We start from the raw sequence: 24513 nt of genomic DNA, 5'->3' as shown, positions 1-24513 counted from the left end.
CCATGCTCTGAGCAGGACCAGGGAGGATTTCTTCCAGTTGATGAGCCACCCGTGGGCTTGTAGAAACCGCACAGTTCTGGGGAATTTGCCAGGATTAACAAGTCGTCCAGATACGGCAGGATCCTGACTCCTTGACGGCGGAGTACCACCGTCATCACCGCCATAGCTTTGGTGAAGACTTGCGGAGCCGTAGTTAAACAAAAAGGTAACGCCCCGAAACTGGTAATGGAGGTTGCCAATCGCAAACCTCAAGTATTGCTGATGTGACACTGCTATAGGAATATGCAGGTAAGCATCCTATATGTCCAGGGAGACCATGTTATCCCCAGGATCCAAGGCCAGAACTATAGAGCGAAGGGTTTCCATACGGAACTTGGAAACTTTCACAACCTGTTCAATGCCTTGAGATTGAGAAGAAGGAGAATAGTACCCCCGGCCCCTCTGAGCAAGAGGCACCTGTACTACGACTCCTGTATCCAGGAGGGTCTGTACCACCGAATGTAGAGTGTTTGCCTTTGTCTGGTCCAACGGGACGTCTGTCATGCAAAATCGATGAGGGGGACCTTTTTGAAGGCTATGGCGTAACCTCGAGTGACGACTTCCTGTACCCAGGCATCTGAAGTGGTCTTCAACCATTCCTGGGTATACCCTAGAAGCCGGCCCCCCACCCTGGGATCCCCCAGGAGGAGGCCCGCCCCGTCATGCGGCAGGCTTATCCGTCTTGGACGCTGGCTAACGGGCATCCCAGGATCTTTTCGGCTTCGGCTTACCAGGTTTGGAAGTGCGGGCCTGCTTGTTGTACGCTTGACCTTTTGCTTTACCTGAAGGACGAAAGGGGCGAAAGGAAGTACCTCTAGCCTTCGACACAGAAGGATCGGTACTTGGCAGACAGGCAGTTTTGGCAGTAGCCAAGTCAGCCACTATCTTATTTAAGTCTTCCCCAAACAGAATATCTCCCTTGAAAGGGAGTACCTCCAGGGTTTTTCTAGAGTCCAGATCCACAGACCAGGATCTCCGTCACAATATCCGGAGAGCCAGGACTGATGTAGTAGAGGCCTTGGCTGCTAGAATACCGGCATCAGAAGCCGCCTCTTTAATATAGTGAGAAGCTGTGACAATATATGACCAGCATTGTCTAGCATGGTCAGAAGAGATATCAGCTTCCAACTCTAGGGCCCATGCTTCAATAGCCCCTGCAGCCCATGTTGCTGCAATAGTGGGCCTTTGTGCAGCACCCGTGAGGGTGTAAATCGATTTCAGACAACCTTCCACACATTTATCCATAGGCTATTTTAGAGACGTGACGGTAGTGGCAGGTAGAGCTGAGGAAACCACAATCCTAGCCACATGTGAATCTATTGGAGGAGGCGTTTCCCAATTTTTAGACAGCTCTGGCGCGAGGGGATAGCAAGCCAGCATCTTCTTTTGAGGCACAAACTTCTTTCCCGGGTTTCCCCAGGGTTCCTGATGTATATCCACTAGGTGGTCAGAGTGAGGTAAAACTTGTTTAACCACCTTCTGACGCTTGAACCTATCTGGTTTCTTAGGAGGGACGGATGGTTCGGGATCATCCGTAATCTGTAAAATCAACTTAATAGCCTCCAAAAGATCAGGAACATCCACATGTGAACTACCCTCCCCATCAGCAGTATCTGTGTCAGAATCTGTGGGGTCAGTGTAAGTGCCATCTTCATCAGACGAGGTGTCAGTGACCGCAGTGGATTGTGAGGAGATAAGAGCTCGCTTAGGGGACCCCTTGGTCTTAGGCGAGCGAGGGTCAGACTTTGTAGTAGTCAAGGACTGGTTCAACTTCTTCAATTGAGCAGACAAATTATCCGCCCACGGTGGGTTAGCTGCGGGGACCACATACGGTTGCACCGGCATAGGAGGTCCCATAGGGGGTGTTAGTTTAGTAACTAGCGTATGTAGAAGCGTGGAGAAAGTAGCCCACGGTGGGTCATTATGTACCCCCGTTGCTACAGTCCCACTGGGGATCAAGGAGCCCCCAGAACCAGAGCCCACAGCTGCTATAGTCTCCTCATAGGGATCTGTGGCTTCAGCAACACCGGCAGTGTTCAGCCCCAGAACAGTAGTCTTCAGAAGCAGACATGATATAACTTGCAGTATCCGGTAACACAGTACAATTGTCAGCAGCACAATACCTCTTGCCCAAACCCCTGCGCAGTGTAGTCAGCACAAGCAGAGATATAGGAGAGATATGGTGACTAAAATCACAAAAGAAAAATACGTATTAAAGTATATCTTGTGAAAATCCTATATCATTATAAAACCTGACGCACTAAGCCCCCTCAGGTTATAGAATATAGGGATAGCAAGTTGAGTGAGAGACACGAAATGGAAACTACTCAGCAAGCTAATGCACACACATATAGTCACAGTTATACAATGCAGAGGATATTACTAACAATAATACTGCACTGGACCAGCTTTTATATATATATATATATATATATATATATATATATATATATATATATATATATATAGCTATGAAGTCAACAGATATAACACTGCATAGAAAGAACTGGATGTATATCACAGGGTACTTGTACCAGAGAACCCTGTCTAAATGCACTCTTTCTTAACTAACACTGTCTAATTGACATGTAGAATACTTAAGTGTCATGTAAAGTCACAGCACTGACAACCAGGCGGCTTTACAAAGGAGGATTTGCCCAAGCAGTCCCAGGAACAGTGTAGCTGAGAGAAATGGTGCCCAAACACTGACAGGGAGTGAGGGAGAGACAGATTTGCAGCTCCAGGGCGGGAACATGTGCTGGAAATGGCGCCCTGGGGCTGGCAGAGGGGCTCCAGGTCTAAGCCTTATCCCCTCTGCTGGCAAAACCACCGGGTACTGCAGGCTACTTGTAAAAAGGTTTAGAGAGAAAACCTGACATGCACCCATGCCCTGGTGATCTAGTGGGATCGCCTGTACTGCCACAGTGTCCACCGCCAGCGCGCGCGGCCCGCCTCCCACCGGCCGAGCCGAATCGCGATAAAGTGCGGGTCGGGACCCACTTACCTCCTCCCGAAGTGCGGCCACGCGATCCCGGAGAGCCCCAGCCGTGTGTGACTAACTTGGAAGAAAACCGGAGCCTCCTGCTGTAGGTACCCAGCAACCAGGGCGCGGGAGTGTACAGCGCCGCTGGTGGAGAGATGGAGCTGCAGCAGGCAATGTCTACTGACATCTAACACAATCTGTGCCTCTGCTGCAGCCCTTGTAGTCTTTTTTCCTCAGAAAAAGCTTTTTCTAGAGCTGCTGTGAGCAGCTATTCCTGTTACATGCTTGCACTGCAGCACCAACTACAAACTGAGCTCCTGTGCACGAAGGCGGGGTGATATAGGAGGCGGCGCTATGCATCTTGGGAAGAAAGTCAAAGCTTTTGAGCCTGTTGGTGCTTCGGATCAAGATCCTACTCTACACCCCAATGTCTATCCTTGTGGAGCACAGTGTACCCCGCAGCAGAAATTAAAGTGCCAGGCTCCAATAATCCACTCGTCTATACTCTATTGTCTATATGCTTCAGTGTCCCCTAGTGGATGAAGGAGAAATTAAAATTTAATTGCGCCCTGCGATCTCCCGTCACTTTAGACAGGAGATCGGGTATGCAAAACAACTGAGTCGCCCCCTATGAATTCAGCAGAACACTGCACATTAAGCTGGGGTTGACTTTTAAAGGAGATATAAAAAAAAAAAAAAAAAAAAAAGAGAATAAAAAATAAGATTTTACCTACCGGTAAATCTATTTCTCGTAGTCCGTAGTGGATGCTGGGGACTCCGTAAGGACCATGGGGAATAGACGGGCTCCGCAGGAGACAGGGCACTTTAAGAAAGAATTAGGAATACTGGTGTGCACTGGCTCCTCCCTCTATGTCCCTCCTCCAGACCTCAGTTAAGGAAACTGTGCACGGAAGAGCTGACATTACAAGGAAAGGATTTTGGAATCCAGGCTAAGACTCATACCAGCCACACCGTATAACTCGTGATAAACTTACCCAGTTAACAGTATGAACAACAACAGAGCATCAGACCAACCTGATGCAACCATAACATAACCCTTATGTAAGCAATAACTATATACAAGTATTGCAGAAGAAGTCCGCACTTGGGACGGGCGCCCAGCATCCACTACGGACTACGAGAAATAGATTAACCGGTAAGTAAAATCTTATTTTCTCTAACGTCCTAGTGGATGCTGGGGACTCCGTAAGGACCATGGGGATTATACCAAAGCTCCCAAACGGGCGGGAGAGTGCGGATGACTCTGCAGCACCGAATGAGCAAACACAAGGTCCTCCTCAGCCAGGGTATCAAACTTGTAGAATTTTGCAAAAGTGTTTGAACCCGACCAAGTAGCTGCTCGGCAAAGCTGTAATGCCGAGACCCCTCGGGCAGCCGCCCAAGAAGAGCCCACTTTCCTTGTGAAATGGGCTTTTACTGATTTTGGAGGCGGCAATCCAGCCGCAGAATGAGCCTGCTGAATCGTGTTACAGATCCAGCGAGCAATAGTTTGCTTTGAAGCAGGAGCACCCAGCTTGTTGGATGCATACAGGATAAACAGCGAGTCAGTTTTCCTGACTCCAGCCGTTCTGGCTACATAAATCTTCAAAGCCCTGACTACATCTAGTAACTTGGAATCCTCCAAGTCACGAGTAGCCGCAGGCACCACAATAGGTTGGTTCAAATGAAAAGATGACACCACCTTCGGCAGAAATTGCGGACGAGTCCGTAATTCTGCCCTGTCCATATGGAAAACCAGATAGGGGCTTTTACATGACAAAGCCGCCAATTCTGACACACGCCTAGCCGAAGCTAAGGCCAATAGCATGACCACCTTCCACGTGAGATATTTTAACTCCACGGTCTTAAGTGGCTCAAACCAGTGAGATTTCAGGAAACTCAACACCACGTTAAGATCCCAAGGTGCCACTGGTGGCACAAAAGGGGGCTGAATACACAGCACTCCCTTTACAAACGTCTGAACTTCAGGAAGAGAAGCCAGTTCCTTTTGAAAGAAAATGGATAGGGCCGAAATCTGGACCTTAATGGACCCTAATTTTAAGCCCATAGTCACTCCCGACTGCAGGAAGTGAAGGAAACGGCCCAGCTGGAATTCCTCTGTAGGGGCCTTCCTGGCCTCACACCAATCAACATATTTTTGCCAAATACGGTGATAATGTTTTGCTGTCACGTCCTTCCTAGCCTTTATCAGCGTAGGAATAACCTCATCCGGAATGCCTTTCTCCGCTAGGATCCGGCGTTCAACCGCCATGCCGTCAAACGCAGCCGTGGTAAGTCTTGGAACAGACAGGGCCCCTGTTGCAACAGATCCTGTCTGAGAGGCAGAGGCCATGGGTCCTCTGTGAGCATTTCTTGCAGTTCCGGATACCAAGTCTTTCTTGGCCAATCCGGAGCAATGAGTATTGTTCTCACTCCTCTTTTTCTTACGATTCTCAGCACCTTGGGAATGAGAGGAAGAGGAGGAAACACATAAACCGACTGGAACACCCACGGTGTCAGTAGTGCGTCCACAGCTATCGCCTGAGGGTCTCTTGACCTGGCGCAATACCTTTGTAGCTTTTTGTTGAGTCGGGATGCCATCATGTCCACCTGTGGCAGTTCCCATCGATTTGTAATCTGTGTGAGGACTTCTTGATGAAGTCCCCACTCTCCCGGGTGGAGGTCGTGCCTGCTGAGGAAGTCTGCTTCCCAGTTGTCCACTCCCGGAATGAACACTGCTGACAGTGCTTGCACGTGATTCTCCGCCCAGCGAAGAATTCTGGTGGCTTCTGCCATCGCCACCCTGCTTCTTGTGCTGCCCTGGCGGTTTACATGAGCCACTGCGGTGATGTTGTCTGACTGAATCAGCACCGGTTGGTTGCGAAGCAGAGGTTCCGCTTGACTCAGGGCGTTGTATATGGCCCTTAGTTCCAGGATATTGATGTGCAGACAAGTCTCCTGACTTGACCACAGCCCCTGGAAATTTCTTCCCTGAGTGACTGCCCCCCACCCTCGGAGGCTTGCATCCGTGGTCACCAGGACCCAGTCCTGTATGCCGAACCTGCGGCCCTCGAGAAGGTGAGCACTCTGCAGCCACCACAGAAGAGACACCCTGGCCATGGGGGATAGGGTGATAAGCCGATGCATCTGAAGATGCGATCCGGACCACTTGTCCAACAGATCCCACTGAAAGGTCCTCGCATGGAACCTGCCGAAGGGAATGGCTTCGTATGACGCCACCATCTTTCCCAGGACTCGCGTGCATTGATGCACCGACACCTGTTTTGGTTTTAAGAGGTCTCTGACAAGAGTCACGAGCTCCTGGGCCTTCTCCGCCGGGAGGAACACCTTCTTCTGGTCTGTGTCCAGAATCATGCCCAGGAAGGGCAGACGCATCGTAGGAATCAGCTGCGACTTTGGAATATTCAGAATCCAGCCGTGCTGTTGCAACACCTCCCGAGAGTGTGCTACGCTGATCAGCAACTGCTCTCTGGACCTCGCCTTTATGAGGAGATTGTCCAAGTATGGGATAATTGTAACTCCTTGCTTTCGCAGAAGCACCATCATTTCTGCCATTACCTTGGTAAATATTCTTGGTGCCGTGGACAGACCAAACGGCAACGTCTGGAATTGGTAATGACAGTCCTGTACCACAAATCTGAGGTACTCCTGATGAGGTGGATAAATGGGGACATGCAGGTAAGCATCCTTTATGTCCAGAGACACCATAAAATCCCCCTCTTCCAGGCTTGCAATCACCGCCCTGAGCGATTCCATCTTGAACTTGAACCTTTTCAGGTAAATGTTCAGGGATTTTAAATTCAATATGGGTCTGACCGAACCGTCCGGTTTCGGGACCACAAACATTGTGGAATAGTAACCCCTTCCCTGTTGAGGGAGGGGAACCTTTACCACCACCTGCTGGAGATCTAATTTGTGAATTGCCGCTAACACTACTTCCCTTTCTATGGGGGAAGCTGGCAGGGCCGATTTGAGGTAACGGTGAGGGGGCATCACTTCGAATTCCAGCTTGTATCCCTGAGACACAATCTGTATAGCCCAGGGATCCACCCGTGAGCGAACCCACTGGTGGCTGAAATTTCGGAGACGCGTCCCCACCGCTCCTGGCTCCACCTGTGGAGCCCCAGTGTCATGCGGTGGATTTAGTGGAAGCCGGGGAGGACTTCTGTTCCTGGGAACTAGCTGTATTGTGCAGCTTCTTTCCTCGACCCCTGCCTCTGGAAGAAAAGACGCACCTCGGACTTTCTTGCCTCTTTGTGATCGAAAGGACTGCATTTGGTAATACGGTGCTTTCTTAGGTTGTGAGGGAATATATGGCAAAAAATTTGACTTCCCAGCCGTAGCTGTGGAAACTAGGTCCGAGAGACCGTCCCCAAACAATTCCTCACCATTATAAGGTAAAACCTCCAGGTGCTTTTTTGAGTCGGCATCACCTGTCCATTGCCGAGTCCACAGGACCCTTCTGGCAGAAATTGACATTGCATTTATTCTAGAGCCCAGTAGGCAAATGTCTCTCTGGGCATCCCTCATATATAGGACAGCGTCTTTTATATGCCCCAGGGTCAGTAATATAGTATCCTTGTCCAAGGTATCAAGTTCCTCAGACAGAGTATCTGTCCATGCTGCTACAGCACTACACATCCAGGCCGACGCAATTGCCGGCCTTAGTAGGGTACCTGAATGTGTATAAACGGACTTCAGGATCCCTTCCTGCTTTCTATCCGCAGGATCTTTTACGGTGGCCGTATCCTGTGACGGCAGGGCTACCTTCTTAGATAAGCGTGTCAAAACTTTGTCTACCCTAGGGGATGATTCCCAGCGTAACCTGTCCGTTGGCGGGAAAGGATACGCCATAAGTAACCGTTTGGAAATCTGCATTTTCCTATCAGGAGAATCCCAAGCTTTTTCACATAACTCATTTAACTCATGTGAAGGGGGAAAAGTCACCTCTTGCCTTTTTCCCCCCAAACATATAAACCCTCTTGTCAGGGACAGGGTTTTCCTCTGAGATGTGCAATACATCCTTCATTGCTATAATCATGTAGCGGATGGCTTTAGCCATTTTAGGCTGCAACTTTGCATCATCGCCATCGACACTGGAGTCAGAATCCGTGTCGATACCTGTGTCAACAATTTGGGATAGTGGCCGCTTCTGAGACCCTGACGGCCTCTGCGCTGTAGGATCAGGCATGGGTTGAGACCCTGACTGTCCCAAGGCTTCAGCTTTATCCAACCTTTTATGCAAGGAGTTTACATTATCATTTAACACCTTCCACATATCCATCCAATCAGGTGTCGGCGCCGTCGGCGGAGACACCACATTCATCTGCACCTGCTCTGCTTCCACATAGCCTTCTTCGTCAAACATGTCGACACAAGCGTACCGACACACCACACACACAGGGGATGCTCTATTTGAGGACAGAACCCCCACAAGGCCCTTTGGAGAGACTGAGAGAGAGTATGCCAGCACACACCCCAGCGCTATATGACCCAGGAATTACACAGTAACTTAGTGTTTACCCAGTAGCTGCTGTATACATTGATTTTGCGCTAAATTTATGTGCCCCCTCTCTCTTTTTACCCTCTTCTACCGTGATTCTGCAGGGGAGAGCCTGGGGAGCTTCCTCTCAGCGGAGCTGTGGAGAGAAAATGGCGCTGGTGAGTGCTGAGGAAGAAGCCCCGCCCCCTCAGCGGCGGGCTTCTGTCCCGCGATTCTGTGTAAAATAATGGTGGGGGCTCATGCATATATACAGTGCCCAGCTGTATATATGCTCTTTTATGCCAAGAGGTACTTAATTGCTGCCCAGGGCGCCCCCCCCTGCGCCCTACAGTGACCGGAGTGTGAGGGTTTAATGCAGTGCTGTGCGCTACCTTATATGAAGACTGGAGTCTTCTGCCGCCGCTTTCGAAGTCTTCTTGCTTCTCACGCCGGCTTCTGGCTCTGCGAGGGGGGCGGCGGCGCGGCTCCGGGATCGGACGACCAAGGGTGCGTTCCTGTGTTCGATCCCTCTGGAGCTAATGGAGTCCAGTAGCCTAAGAAACATGACCTATCCACAGTGAGTAGGTCTGCTTCTCTCCCCTCAGTTCCACGTAGCAGAGAGTCTGTTGCCAGCAGATCTCTCTGAAAATAAAAAATCCTAACAAAATACTACTTTCTTATTAGCAAGCTCAGGAGAGCTCACTAAAGTGTACCCAGCTCGTCCGGGCACAGATTCTAACTGAGGTCTGGAGAAGGGACATAGAGGGAGGAGCCAGTGCACACCAGTATTCCTAATTCTTTCTTACAGTGCCCTGTCTCCTGCGGAGCCCGTCTATTCCCCATGGTCCTTACGGAGTCCCCAGCATCCACTAGGACGTTAGAGAAATGTTGATAAATGTAACCAAAACGGCTGTGCAAAACAGTACTAGACAACAAGCAGCCCCACACTTTGCTTGCAGTTGCCAACTGTGTGATCTGACCAGATCACTCCGCCTACGTGGCATTTGGGGGGGAAGTTTGGGGGGTTTGAGCACTTATGGGGGCATTTGGTCTCCTGTGGTGAATTCTGGAGTAAATGAGGGCAATGTGGGGGTATTTTGTGATTACTGATGCTGCTGCAGAGGTCATTTTGTTTTTTCAATTTCCTATTTCAGTCCTACAAATGAAAAGAAAATAAGTGTGGTGCTTCTGAAGGTCAGGGAGCCACACATGCATGTCTTGAAGTTATATGTTGGTTTGTCCAACAATGTTGTACAGTATCAAAGCTGATATGTTGTAAAGGTATTGATGCACAAAAAGTGCTGTTTAATTGCAGATTAGTTTCATGTTTAGTTGTCAGACCTTTGGAATTTCTCTTCTGTACTGGGTAGACGCATGAGGGTTAAAAAAAAAGCTTGGCAGACAGTACTGTCCCCTACAGAGAATGTCCGTGACAAGGGACGATATCTGAGCTGGCTTGGGGACAGGCATGGAACAAAAGAGGAATTATACGCCCGGTTGGCTATCCCTGCCCTTTCTTTGATGCCGACAGCTTGTGGGCCAGAAACAGAGAGTAAACAGAGTCCAATGGAGAAGACACACTGTGCTGTATCAGCAAATGCAGTACGACAAGCATAAGTGAGGAAACATGCTTATAGAAGAGAAATTTGTGATAAGTAGTGGGCGCCAAGCAGCTCTCATCTGTAGACACAAACAATTGAACATTGCCCCATCCTTCTAGATGGGAGATTGTGCTAGAAAAACCCAATTCCCTCTTTATTGTTAAATAAACTTTTATTATCTGAAACTGTTGGATTATTTTCATGCTCAAGTATACTGTGTGGTATTTGTACCATGATATACGCTGTGTGGTATCTGTGGTATCTCAGCGGATGATGCTATGTTTAGTACTATAATATACTTAAGGGGTTTTGGCTAATGTTGACATTTTCATTAACAAAGTGGCATCCAGGCGGACTCCTAACAGTGTGTTATTTATTTTGTACATGATTATGAATTCATATTTTTTTACATTCTTTTCTATAATAAATAATAAATAAATAAATAAATATAAGCATGTTTCCTCACTTTTTACATCATCCACACTATGGCCAGACAGGCAACCCCCATTAATCCTTGTCTTCATAATCCTTTATTCTGTCCCCTGGTACCACCTCTATCCCTCTCTCCCAGTCTCCTACATCTCATCCTCTCTCCTCTCCTCTGTCTGCCTCCCTTACCCTCTTCTGCTCCCCATTGCAATTCACTTCAGCCCCTACACACCATTTATACCCCACCACTCAACCCTGCTCTCTCCCTCCTCTGCCTGTCTCCTCACCTCTCCTCCACCAGTATCAAACTGCACTCCCTCCCTGCCTCACTCCTGCAGTCTCCCTTCCCTTCCTTCCAAATTACTCCTACCTCAACGCTACAGCAATCCTGATAATCTCATTCACATCTCTCCCACAAACTCATACCCCCTATCCTGTGCGCTCTGGAATGCCAGATCTGTTTGCAACAAACTGGCCCCCACTCATGACCTTTTCATTTTCAACTCCCTGCACCTCTTGGCCATTACAGAAACCTGGATTACTCCCTATGACACCGCTTCTCCTGCTTCTCTCTCTGCTGGGGACCTCACATTCCCACACACACCTCGACCCGGGAGTCGCCATGGGGGTGGTGTTGGAATCCTTTTACCCTCAAGCTACACATACCAACTTATACCTCCAGAACCATCTCTTACATTCTCTACACTTGAGGTCCATGCAATACGCCTCTACCAACCTACTAATCTTCAAGTTGCTGTCATTTACCGTCCACCTGGCATTTCCTCAAAACTTTGCTTCCTGGCTACCTCACTTCCTCTCTTCTGACATTCCTTCCATTATTCTAGGTGATTTGAACATCCCTATCGATAACCCCACAAAATCACCTGCCTCTAAACTCCTTAACCTCACCTCTTCACTTGGTCTCTCCCAGTGGACCACCTCATCCTCCCATGTGAACGGGAGCTCACTAGAGGTTTTCAGTCACCGCTGTGATATTTCAGATTTCTCCAATTCCCCTTTTCCCCTCTCTGACCACCACTTGCTCTCTTTCAACTTATCTATCTCTGCTTCCCCATCTCTCCCTCCTAAGGCTGGTATCCGTTCACATGGTCGACCATGTTATGGTCGACAGTCATTAGGTCGACCACTATTGGTCGACATGGACACATGGTCGACACATGAAAATGGTCGACACATGAAAGGTCGACACATGAAAAGGTCGACATGAGGTTTTTTTTTTAGTTTTTTTTCTTTTGGGGAACTTTTCCATACTTTACGATCCACATGGACTACGATTGGAACGGTAAAGTGTGCCGAGCGAAGTGGTAGCGGAGCGAAGGCACCATGCCCGAAGCATGGCGAGCGAAGCGAGCCATGCAAGGGGACGCGGTGCACTAATTGGGGTTCCCAGTCACTTTACGCAAAAAACAACACCAAAAAAAAGTTAAAAAACTCATGTCGACCTTTTCATATGTCGACCATTTTCATGTGTCGACCATGTGTCCATGTCGACCATGTCAATGTCGACCAATAGTAGTCGACCTAATGACTGTCGACCATAACATGGTCGACCATTCATACCGGAACCCCTAAGGCTACCATCACTAAGCGTAACATTGAGGCTATTGACACCTCATCCCTTTCCTCCCTGTTTGACTCACTTCTCTCTCCTCTTCTCTCTCTCACATGGCCTGAACAAGCCACTTCCCTATACAATGCATCTCTTACTTCTGCCCTTGACTCTGTTGCTCCGCCAACCACTATTCACCCTCGCAGATCAACACCTCAACCCTGGCACACCAAATGCACCAGATATCTACAAAAGTGCTCACGTACTGCCGAGGGACAGTGGAGGAAATCACGCTCTAAAGCAGACTTCCTCCATTTCAAATTCATGCTCTCATCCTTCAGTGCTGCCCTTTCCCTCGCTAAACAGTCATACTTCAAAATAATCATCTCTACCCAGTCTTCCAACCCCCGGCGCCTCTTTGCCACTGTTAACTCCCTCCTCTGCCCACCACCACCTCCTCTCCCTTCCTCATTGTCTGCTCTTGACTTTGCCAGTTATTTCACATCCAAGATTGACTCCATACATCAGGATATCACATCCCACCAGACCAGCAACCAGCCACCACCCATCCCTTGCCACCCCTCCCCTTCCCTCTTACCAACTCTGATATCTTTCTCCCATGTATTTGGCGAGGAAGTCATGACCCTCATCCGTTTCCCCCCCCCCACAACCTCCCCGCTCGACCCTATCCCCTCCCACCTCCTCCGCTACCTCTCTCCTTCTGCCTTTTCCCATCTTGCCCACCTTCTCAATCTCTCCCTCTCATCAGGCACTGTCCCCTCTGCCTTCAAGCATGCTCTTGTCTCCCCTATTCTTAAAGAAACCTACCCTTGATCCTAACACTCTCTCCAACTATCGACCCATCTCTCTCCTCCCCTTTGCCTCCAAACTTCTTGAGCGTATTGTCTATAATCGCCTCACTGCCTTTCTTTCCTCTCACTCACTGCTTGACCCATTCCAGTCTGGTTTCCGTTCTCTCCACTCCACTGAAACTGCCCTCACAAAAGTCTGCAATGACCTCCATGCAGCCAAATCTAAGGGACACTACTCTCTGCTTATTCTTCTTGATCTCTCTGCTGCTTTTGACACTGTTGACCACCCTCTCCTTCTGCAAATCCTTCACTCTCTTGATCTGCGTGATACTGCCCTCTCCTGGCTGTACTCCTACCTCTCTGATCGTTCCTTCTCTGTCTCCTCTCCTGATGCTACCTCCCCCCCACTTCCACTAACTGTTGGTGTCCCCCAAGGCTCTGTTCTTGGTCCTCTCCTTTTCTCTCTCTATACGTCCTCTTTAGGTAAACTCATTAGTTCTTTTAACTTCCAATACCACCTCTATGCTGATGACACTCAAATCTACCTCTCCTCCCCTGATCTCTCCATGGCTCTCCTCACTTGTACCTCAAACTGTCTTTCTGCTATCTCTTCCTGGATGTCCCAGCGCTTTCTTAAACTCAACATGTCTAAGACTGAGCTGATCATCTTCCCACCCTCCCGCACAGCCTCACCTCCCACAATCTCCTTATCCATTGATGGCATGACTATCTCCCCTAGCCCCCCAAGTACGCTGTCTTAACGTAATCCTTGACTCCTCCCTCTCCTTCAAACCACACATTCAGCACCTCTCACAAACCTGTCATTTTCATCTCAAAAACATTTCCAGAATCAGACCTTTTCTCACCCAGGATGCCACTAAGATCATTATTCACTCACTGATTATTTCCAGACTGGACTACTGTAATCTCCTCCTAACTGGCCTACCTGACAATTACCTCTCTCCACTCCAATATATCCTCAATGCTGCTGCCCGGCTCATCTTACTCACCAAACGCACTACGTCTACCTCCCCTCTCCTACAGGCCCTTCACTGGCTTCCCTTCCCTTTCAGAATCCAATTCAAACTTCTCACACTCACTTACAAAGCACTCACCCACTCCTCTCCCATTTACATATCTGACCTTATCTCCCTTTACTCTCCCACCCATCCTCTTCGCTCTGCTAATGCATGCCGACTCTCCTGTCTTGATTACTTCCTCCCACTCCTATCTCCAAGATTTTTCACGTGCTGCTCCCTTTCTCTGGAATTCTTTACCTCTCCCCCTCAGACTCTCCACAAAACTTCAAAAGGGCTCTTAAGACCCATTTCTTTACCAAACCCAGCCAAATCTCATCCTAACCCTCTGTTCCACGGTCTCTATGTACCCCATCTGTGTCACCCGTCTGTCTACCCCTCCCCTTAGAATGTAAGCTCTCACGAGTAGGGCCCTCTTCCCTCATGTGCTTATCCTTTTCTTACTTTAATAATCCTCAACTGCCCAGATCCCGCAGTTTTTTGGCCACCTGGAACTTATCTCTATGTTGTTTACTGGTGTAGTTATGCTTAGTTACCCTGTACGTGTCCTATATTGTCTTCAACTGTAAGTCACTGTTTTCCTGTTTTGATTATGTGCATATGTACTCTGTAATTGGCCGCTGCGGAACCCTTGTGGCGCCATATAAATAAAGGATAATAATAATAATAATAATAATAATAATAATTATGCTTGTCGTACTGCATTTGCCGATACATCGGTTAAACATGTAGAAAGTACAGGGCACACTGAGTTTGGGTGCCCATAGCCTGACTTTTTCACAAATTTCTGCTTGCCAACTGAGGCAGATGGGAGCAGAAATAATGGATGCTCACCAGCACAAACAACTGAATTGCTCCCGTTACTTACATAGAAAAATAGAATTTGACAGCAGATAAGACCCACTTGGCCCATCTAGTCTGCTCCTTTTCTACCTTTTGGTAATGCGAGCTGCAGACGGAACAAAATAAATCAATTCCCCCCACAGTGACAAAGATCTTGTAAGGTCTCAAGGTGCCCACATACTAGGACAATATCGTGCCTTTTGGCACGATTTCAACGCATCGGGCCTACGTAGTGGACCACATAGTGTGTGGTCCACATACAATTGTGATCAAAGGCGCGCTTTCGGGGGTCGACGCAAGCAGGTTTTCAGAATACCTGCAGCAGGTAAGATCTAGCCCTGTCACTTGCGATGATGTGCTGTAACGTTAGATCGCATGCAATCTAACTTTAGCACATTATAAGTGAGGTGACCTGGACTCACAATATCGCGAGTCCAGAAGCTGCCGGCGACTGGCGGGGAGTTGAAGGGGTATCGCACGCGATGTAGCGAAAGCAATACCTCTTCCTAGTGTATGTGCACCTACAGTCTCATATATGCTGAGTTTCATTATTGGAGCTCTCGAAATCGGAAAGCTTTTTTCAATTAAATTTAGACACCTGACAAAACTGTACATGCAAAAATAGTAGGAATATGATCCTACAAATGATGTACTGCATAGGGATACAAACTGTGGATGTCACACACTAAACAGGAATGAAGTTGTTTTACTGTATATTCCCCCAAAACATTCACCTGATGACTGTGTAACCTTAAAAGTATACTTAAGTTAGTAGTTAATAAATGTATAAAATCTGCAACCTGGAATTTGTTCTAAGGTCATACCAGCAGAAACTACTTGCCTGGTAAGGTGGGTTGCTCTGTCCTGGACGTAGTAGGAGTTGCAGGAAGAGGTCGCTGACCACGTGGGCGATGGGCTGGCAGTGACATTCGGACAGGACCAATAAATTCCACATAAGTCCCTGGAAAATCTCCCTTCTGTTTGGTTCTACTGTTAATGCCCAAAATCCAGCCAATGCGATTTGGGTCGCGCTCATCTCCATCTTTACAACCTGCTGCTAACAACGCTGCTCGACTCACAGTAAGGACATCCCCAGGCAATAGGTCAATGTCTTCCTCCCTCTCCTTGTCATATGGGTACAGAGCTCGATATTGAAACCCCTCGGTTGACATTGGTACAGAATATTCCACCTTATGACTTCCAAAGTTCTCATAAGGCCCAGCAGCCCAACAAGGTCTTTAGTGCATAGCTGCGGCAAAAAAGCACAGGAGTAAAAATGACAGTACAAAAATATTGGGGCTTTCCACTAACATTATCCTACAGAGGGGATATCGTAAATCCTCTTCTGCAGTGAAGTCCGATAAAAAGATGAAAGAAAATTTAGTATGGGAAAAGAAGAAGATTATAGCTAGGCCTAGCTGCCTCTTATTCTGAGCTTGAAACCTCGATTCAGCCAGATGATCGAGCACAGGAAAAGTGCGACAAACATAATCCAGGACTTTTCAGGGATCATGCGGCAAATGAAACACAAAATGGAAGGGAGGGTGGACTTCCTGTTAAGCAAATTGTGCTTCCTAGATCAGCGCTCAATGTGTTGAAAGTTTCAAATCTAAAAGACAAAAAGAAGAAAAAAAGGTCAGCTTTTGGGGAATGACTAAACGCTCATTTACAACAAGCTAACATTTTAAAACAGAACAATGCAATTATGCAAAAATATGTATGACTGCTTATGCAAATTTTAATGCGTGGAATGAGCAATCTATAAAGCTCTATTGGAAATATGTGCATATACTGAAGCTCTATGGAGCTTGTAGTTCACCTGTAGCTGCATGAAGAGCTATTTTCTCACCCTAGCTCAAGCATGGACCTATCTAAAGACCACAACAACAAATTCCCAACAGAAATCTGTTTTGACCATGCATATAATGACTTAATCAAACATTAAAAGATAGTGAAATATATATATATATATATATTATATACACATACACACATACATACACACACACAGAATCAGTATGATTTACCGGCGGACGGGATGCCGGCTGTCATTATCCCGACAGTGGCATCAAGTCCGCCAGAATGCTGGCAGCGGGGTGAGCGTAGTGTCCCCTTGTGCGCTGGCTGCGCTCGCCACAGGATCTATTCCCAGTCTGTGTGTTGCAGACACCCACGAGTTTGAATAGTCCTGCAAAAAAAAATTATATATATATATATATATATATATATATATATATGCAGAGACTTGAAATATCTAGTAGCTCAGTACTACTTAAGCTTCTATGAATATTAGGTAGAAGAGTGATGCTGTTTGTAGGTCACATCTGCTTGTGCAGAATTCCTATTTCTGCCCCCGGAGACAAAGACACTGAAAATTTATAGCTATATAGCTCTGAATTAAATACTCTCCAGACAGCATTCTGGCAGGGAGGGTTTAACACTTCACTGCTGGACTGGGTTTCAGAAGTCAGTGCTAAAAGAATGAATGTTACACTGCTCCATGGTGTTGCGGATTAGTAAAGTAGAACTGCACAGAAGCCTAATTGTAGATTTTTATTTTTTTCCCATCATCAGGTAAGAACAGTATGGAAGTAAACATTCCAAGATGAGAAACTTAAATTACAGTTTAGAAGTTGTAGTATTATATGGAGACAATTAGGGAGCGATTCAATCAATCATTCTCCCCGCGGCTGCCTCTAGGGGGGCACAAAACAGAGCAATTCAATTGTTGCTCCATTTAAACGCCCGCCAGCCGCGCGCGGGGGGATGTCGGGTGACATTGCTTTGTGCATCCTTTGTGCGAGAAGATGTGTGCGCAAAGTCCATGGTTTAGACTGCAGTTTCTGTGCACTAACCAGGACATCAAACAGGATTAGCGGCTACGCCCTATCAGACCAACAACTGAATTGCTCTGATTGGCTCCTTCAGAAAAATTTTAATCACCCCTTTAAAGTATATCTAAAAGTATAAGGATAACCAATTTTAAAAGTGTTTAATATTTTTCTTGAACTTGGTAACAAAATTACTTTTAAACAGATTTTTTATTTTTACATGTCTATTTTTAATATGATCATTTCCATATTTCCTTGTCAATATAATGTTCAAATGAGTGTCACTTACAAATCGCAATGATGTTTGAATGCACAAAGTTACATTAGGTAAGTCAGCTTGTGCTACATGAAATTGGATTAGAGCTTGTAGTCTAGTTCTCTTGTAAAAATGACATAAGTAAACCAAATTCTTCATCATTGTGAAAATTAACAGTGACTTTTTGTGGCACATAAGTGATTAATATACCAGGAATTATTTAATTCCTTGAACTCTTTTCAGCCATATGTTCCCTGTGACCAGAGACCAAAAGTTGTCCCCTTCACAGGTCCACTTGAAAGGGAATGGACAGTGACATCCTAGTCATTTATAGAAGTGTGTAGTATTTATAAAATACCATTCCAGCAGTGATGCAACAATGTGCTTTTCATGACTTATTTATATGACACAAACAGCAAATTCATAGTCTTACATTAAAAAGTATCAATGCTTGTACATATCTACTTCACTAGCATTTTATATAATTGGAAATTGTATTAGGATTCAGCTAAACCTTTGACACAGAGTAACCACACTTGGGGAGAGGAAGAGGCCATATGTGGAAACGTAGTTTGGATATGCAGAGAACCTTATGTGCGCTATAGAGGGGATGGAGTTCCCAGCAGTAATAAGTACCAGATGTCTTCAGCAAAAGCACAGTTGCTAAAGGCTAGAAGCTGAAATTAACATTTTCTCCTGTTTAGGGGTAGGACAGTTTATCTCGTATCATACCATACTTCACTCCAATTACCCATTCATCCTAAGCATACACTGTCATATAAAATGCCTGTCAGACGGATAGCCAGCATATATTGTGGTAATACACTGTGAGAAACCACTACTGACCAGTCGAGGCTGTACACTGGCAATAATAGGCATTAGACAGCAAACTGCTATAAACATCTGCATGTTTGGAACCAGAATGACCATTCATCTGTCAACATCTGATCGTCATTGAGATGTTTATCAAGACCAGGGACGTGCAGGCATAATGATTAAAATAATAAAAAGAAGATATTTATAACACAGTCTGTTATAAATATCTTTTTTTATTATTTTAATAATCCCCCCCCCCCCCCCCCCCCCCGTGGCTGCGTGTGAGGCAGCGGGAGAGGTGCCTCCCGCTGCTAACACTAAAAGTCCGGGCAGCGGGGGGCGGGCACGGAAATGAATGGGGAAGCGGCACCTATACTGGTGCCGCAATGACAGGGGCGTGCGATGAATGCACGCCCCTGTCAGTGCCCCAGATGTGATTGGCCCAGTGGATCCAGTGCTGGATCCGCTGTCCAATCACCCCCTTCCCGGCTGCAGCAGGCGCCGTGGGCTGTGTGGGCGCCCGCTGCAGCTAGAACCGCTACTATGGGAGAGACGTCATGAGTCATGACGTCTCTCCCATAGTACAGCAGAGACGAGCCGGCGGACGGAGACGGAGTTCAGCGCTGCAGGAGCAGTAAGTATGTGTGTGTGTTTTTTTTATGTGTTTGTGTTGGGGGCAGCAACAGGGGCACAACAACAAGGGGCACAGCAACTGGGGGGCATAACAACAAGGGGCACAGCAACTGGGGGGCACAACAAGGGGCACAGCAACAGGGGCACAACAACTGGGGGGCACAGCAAAAGGGGCACAACTATAAGGGACACAACTATAAGGGGCACAGCAACTGGGGGCACAGCAACTGGGGGCACAGCATCTGGGGGGCTCAACTACAAGGGGCACAGCAACAGGGGCACAGCAACTAGGGGCCCAGCAACAAGGGGCACAGCAACAGGGGGGCACAGCAACAGGGGCACAGCAACAGGGGTACAACTATAAGGGGCACAGCAACTGGGGGGCACAACTACAAGGGGCACAGCAACTGGGGGCACAACTACAAGGGGCACAGCAACTGGGGGCACAACTACAAGGGGCACAACTACAAGGGGCACAGCAACTGGGGGGCACAACTACAAGGGGCACAGCAACTGGGGGGCTCAACTACAAGGGGCAAAGCAACTGGGGGGCTCAACTACAAGGGGCACAGCAACTGGGGGCACAACTACAAGGGGCACAGCAACTGGGGGCACAACTACAAGGGGCACAACTACAAGGGGCACAGCAACTGGGGGCACAACTACAAGGGGCACAACTACAAGGGGCACAGCAACTGGGGGGCACAACTACAAGGGGCACAGCAACTGGGGGGCTCAACTACAAGGGGCAAAGCAACTGGGGGGCTCAACTACAAGGGGCACAGCAACTGGGGGGCACAACTACAAGGGGCACAGCAACTGGGGGGCACAACTACAAGGGGCACAGCAACTGGGGGGCTCAACTACAAAGGGCAAAGCAACTGGGGGGCTCAACTACAAGGGGCACAGCAACTGGGGGGCACAACTACAAGGGGCACAGCAACTGGGGGCACAATTACAGGGGTCACAGCTACAGGGAGCAAAGCTACAGGGGGCACAGCGACTGGAAGCACAGCTATTGGGGGCAAAGCTACAAGGGGCACAGCGACTGGGGTCACAACTACTGGGGGCACAGCGACTGGGGGCACAGCTACAGGGGCCACAGCGACTGGGGGCAAAGCTACAAGGGGCACTGCTACAAGGGGCACAGCTACAATGGGCACAGCTACAGGGGTCACAACTACTGGGGGCACAGCCACAAGGGGCAAAGCTACAAGGGGCACAACTACAGGGGTCACAACTAGTCGGGGCACTGCTACAGGGGGCAAAGCTACTAGGGGTACAGCTACTAGGCTCACAACTATTGGGGGAGCCTGCTCCATCATCCCAGTTAGCAGCAGCACTCTCCCCCGTCTGTGCTAACGTCCTCCCGCGTCAGCGAGTGTATAATATTAATTAATTTCTCTCTCTCCTCCTGTGGATTACTTTGTTCGTAAGTATAATTTTCATTTTTACAGGTACCGGCCCTATTGGATTCTACTGGACAAGTGGACGTGACCGGCGTGGGATGTAGGTAAGTAATCTCTCTCTCATTTTTACAGGAACCACCTATTGGATTCTACATGGACAAGTGGACGTGACCGGCGTGGGATGTAGGTAAGTATGTGTGAGTGTGTAAGTGTGTTTTAATAAATTTTTACTTTCACGGTGTGTGTGGTGTTTTTATTTGGGTATTTTTTGTTGTTGTAGAACTACAGGTACCAGCGGGCCCGTTATTTCCCCGCATGCTGGCACTTGAGGTTCTCCAAGTACCAGCAAGCGGGGGAGGCTTGCTGGGCCTTGTAGTTCCACAACAAAAAAACAATATTCTTTTTTATACACACTTATGGCTATCAGCCCGGCACCCACCGCCCAGGGGTGCTGGGGACAGCCTCGGGCTTCACCCCTGGCCCTTGGGTGCCTGGAGGGGGGGGACCTCTTGATTTAAGGGGTCCCCAGTCCTCCAGGGAACCCCGGCCAGGGGTGACTAGTTGGGCGGGTAATGCCACGGCCGCAGGGACCTACATAAATGTGTCCCCCGGCTGTGGCATTATATCCCTGGCTAGTGGAGCCCGGTGCTGGTTTTAAAAATACGGGGGACCCCTACATCTTTTGTCCCCCGTATTTTTGGAACCAGGACCGGTCTAAGAGCTCGGTGCTGGTTGTCTAAATACGGGGAACCCCTGTCCAATTTTTTCCCAGTATTTAAACAACCAGGACCGGCTCTAAGAGCCCGATGCTGGTTATACTTAGGAAGGGGGACCTCACACATTTTTTTTTTTACATTTTTTAACCCATTCAGACCCTTCTCCATTAAGTTAATGGAAGCCCTGGACAACAATATTGCATTCATGTCCTCCTCCCACTCCCTTCCCAAACACTAATTTTTATTTTTTTTCTATAAAAATGTACAATATATCACAAGTATGATGTGCAGGCAGGCAGCGGGCATTGGCGGCATCGGACTGAGGTGCAAATTAGTGGCGGAGGGCTGGGTCAGTTGATGGTGGGCGAGTTTGTAAGCCATTGGCGGTGGCAGCAGGCATCGGCTCAGTGGCAGTAGCGGGCATTGGCTTGGCGGCGGTAGGGGTCATCGGCAGGATTCGGCGGTCATTATGGCTGTAGTGCCTCACCAGCCTCTGACCTCACCGCACGCCACTGATCAAGACTGATAGAAAATACAAGCAGAGGATGACAGTAGAAATGCCATTTTATTGTTATTTTAGATCCACATGATCCCATCCAGAGTCTGGCTGTAACCATGTGTGGCCAAGTGCGTTAACTAGACACTTGGGCTCACATGTATTAAGCCTTAAAAAGTGATAAAGTGGTGCCCCAGCTCTGTGTCTGGACCGCTTCCCCATACAGTAGTATAGGGAGAGCGATTCATAGAAGCACGGTAAGCTAAGCTTTAAACTTTTCAAAAGAAACTTGCTATCTCAGGACTGCGTAAGTAGGCCGGTGAGAGAAGAGCAGCAAAGACTCATGTCTCACCGCCTCCTCCTTGTTACCTCCACCTTCTACACTGACACAGGCCAATCAGCGTCTATAGCGCTCTACCAGATTTATATCACCAACCCCACCTACCCCGCCGGAGCTAGTGTCTGCCGCATAATGGTGTGTGTGTGTGTGGGGGGGGGGAATCGCTAGCGTCGGCCAGGTAATGGTAGCAGTGACCTGGTAAATAGTATACTCCCTCTGGGGGTTTGAGTGGACGGGTGAGTGAGGCACCAATTTGTCTAACCCCCCCCCCCCCCCCCCCAATGTGTGTATTTTCACTAACCTAGCCCAGACCGGTCCTTATCAGCATTAGCCCCCGACTCTGCACGGCCGATTTTCTCTGCCTACCAGCTCCTCCGGCAGACAGAACACACGGCGCATGCACAGAGAGGCCCTTCTAGTGTGAAGACAGCACTGTATTGGACTACCGTACCTATCCATGGGATTGCAGAAGGGCTGGCTTTCACATAGCTTCCTAGCTTCACAGGAAACGTAAATATACATGCACTGTTACTTAACTAAAATTATATATATATAGAAACATAGAAACATAGAATTTGACGGCAGATAAGAACCACTTGGCCCATCTAGTCTGTCCCTTTTTTATTTTATCCTTTAGGCAATCTCAACCCTTTTTTAACCTTGATTCTTTGTAAGGATATTCATATGCCTGTCCCAAGCATGTTTAAATTGCCCTACAGTCTTAGCCTCTACCACCTCTGATGGGAGGCTATTCCACTTATCCACTACCCTTTCTGTGAAGTAATTTTTCCTTAAATTTCCCCTGAACCTCCCCCCCTCCAGTCTCAATGTATGCCCTCGAGTTCTAATACTTCTTTTCCTTTGAAGAATGTTTCCCTCCTGAACTTTGTTAAGACCCTTTATATATTTGAAAGTTTCTATCATGTCTCCCCTTTCCCTTCTCTCCTCCAAACTATACATGTTAAGATCTTTTAACCTTTCCGGGTAAGTTTTGTGATGTAGGCCATGCACCATTTTAGTTGCCCTTCTTTGTACACTCTCTAATGTATTTATATCCTTCTGGAGATAGGGTCTCCAGAACTGGACACAGTATTCCAGATGGGGCCTTACCAATGACCTATACAGTGGCATTATCACTTCTTTTTTCCTGCTACTGATTCCTCTCCCAATGCAACCAAGCATCTGACTTGCCTTTCTCATTGCTTTGTTGCATTGCTTTCCTGCCTTCAAGTCACTTGAAATAGTGACTCCTAAATCTCTTTCCTCCTCAGTAGTTTCCATTATAGTACCCTTGATACTATACTTAGCCTTTGGGTTTTTGAGACCCAAGTGCATGATTTTGCATTTTTTAGCATTAAACTGTAGTTGCCACGTTCTTGACCATTTCTCAAGCCTACCTAGGTCATCAATCATTTGTTTGACCCCTCCCGGTGTGTCTACCCTGTTGCATATCTTTGTATCATCTGCAAAAAGGCATATCTTCCCTTCAATACCATCTGCAATGTCACCAACAAAGATATTAAAGAGAACTGGACCTAGTACAGATCCCTGGGGTACTCCACTGGCAACATTTCCCTCCATAGATTGCACTCCATTAACTACAACTGTCTGTTTCCTATCCTGCAACCAGGTTCTTATCCATTTCACTAATTTATAATCCACCCCCAGGCTTTCAAGTTTATTTAGCAGTCTGTGATGTGGGACAGTGTCAAATGCCTTACTAAAGTCTAGATATGCTACATCTACAGCTCCCCCTTGATCTATTATTTTCATCACAGAGTCAAAAAAGTCAATAAGATTTGTTTGGCATGATCTCCCACCAGTAAATCCATGCTGTTTTGGATCCTGTAAGTTGTTCGATTTAAGATATTCCACTACTCTTTCTTTTAATAGTTTTTCCATTACTTTCCCTACTACTGATGTAAGGCTATATATATATCTATATATATATATCTATATATATATATCTATATATATATATATATATATATATATATATATATATAGAGAGAGAGAGAGAGAGAGAGAGAGAGAGAGAGAGAGAGAGAGAGAGATCTCATGCACCCCTAGGTAAGCTCAATTGTTCTAACCCTGTGTCAGCTGTTTTTTTTTAGTAATTTATCAGCCAGTGTCAGGTGACTAGTGGGGTGGTCTTCAGTATGCCGACTGACGGGATCCCGGCGCACAGTATACCGGCGC

At 47.5% G+C, this 24513-nt stretch overlaps 1 protein-coding gene across 4 annotated transcripts in view; it reads right to left on the bottom strand.

Annotated features, from left to right (window-relative positions):
• Positions 1 to 24513, bottom strand: part of PIK3R2 (phosphoinositide-3-kinase regulatory subunit 2) — a 286357-nt gene that overhangs the window by 156679 nt on the left and 105165 nt on the right. For all 4 annotated transcript variants that reach the window (XM_063916022.1, XM_063916037.1, XM_063916013.1 and 1 more), the window contains exon 2: positions 15659 to 16426. In XM_063916022.1, the coding sequence (XP_063772092.1) occupies positions 15659 to 15989 (331 nt within the window). In that variant the 5' untranslated portion in view covers positions 15990 to 16426. The remainder of the gene's footprint in view (positions 1 to 15658; positions 16427 to 24513) is intronic.

Source organism: Pseudophryne corroboree, chromosome 1 (assembly GCF_028390025.1).
Source record: "Pseudophryne corroboree isolate aPseCor3 chromosome 1, aPseCor3.hap2, whole genome shotgun sequence".
NCBI lineage: Eukaryota > Metazoa > Chordata > Amphibia > Anura > Myobatrachidae > Pseudophryne > Pseudophryne corroboree.
This window is presented reverse-complemented; position numbering and strand designations above follow the sequence as displayed.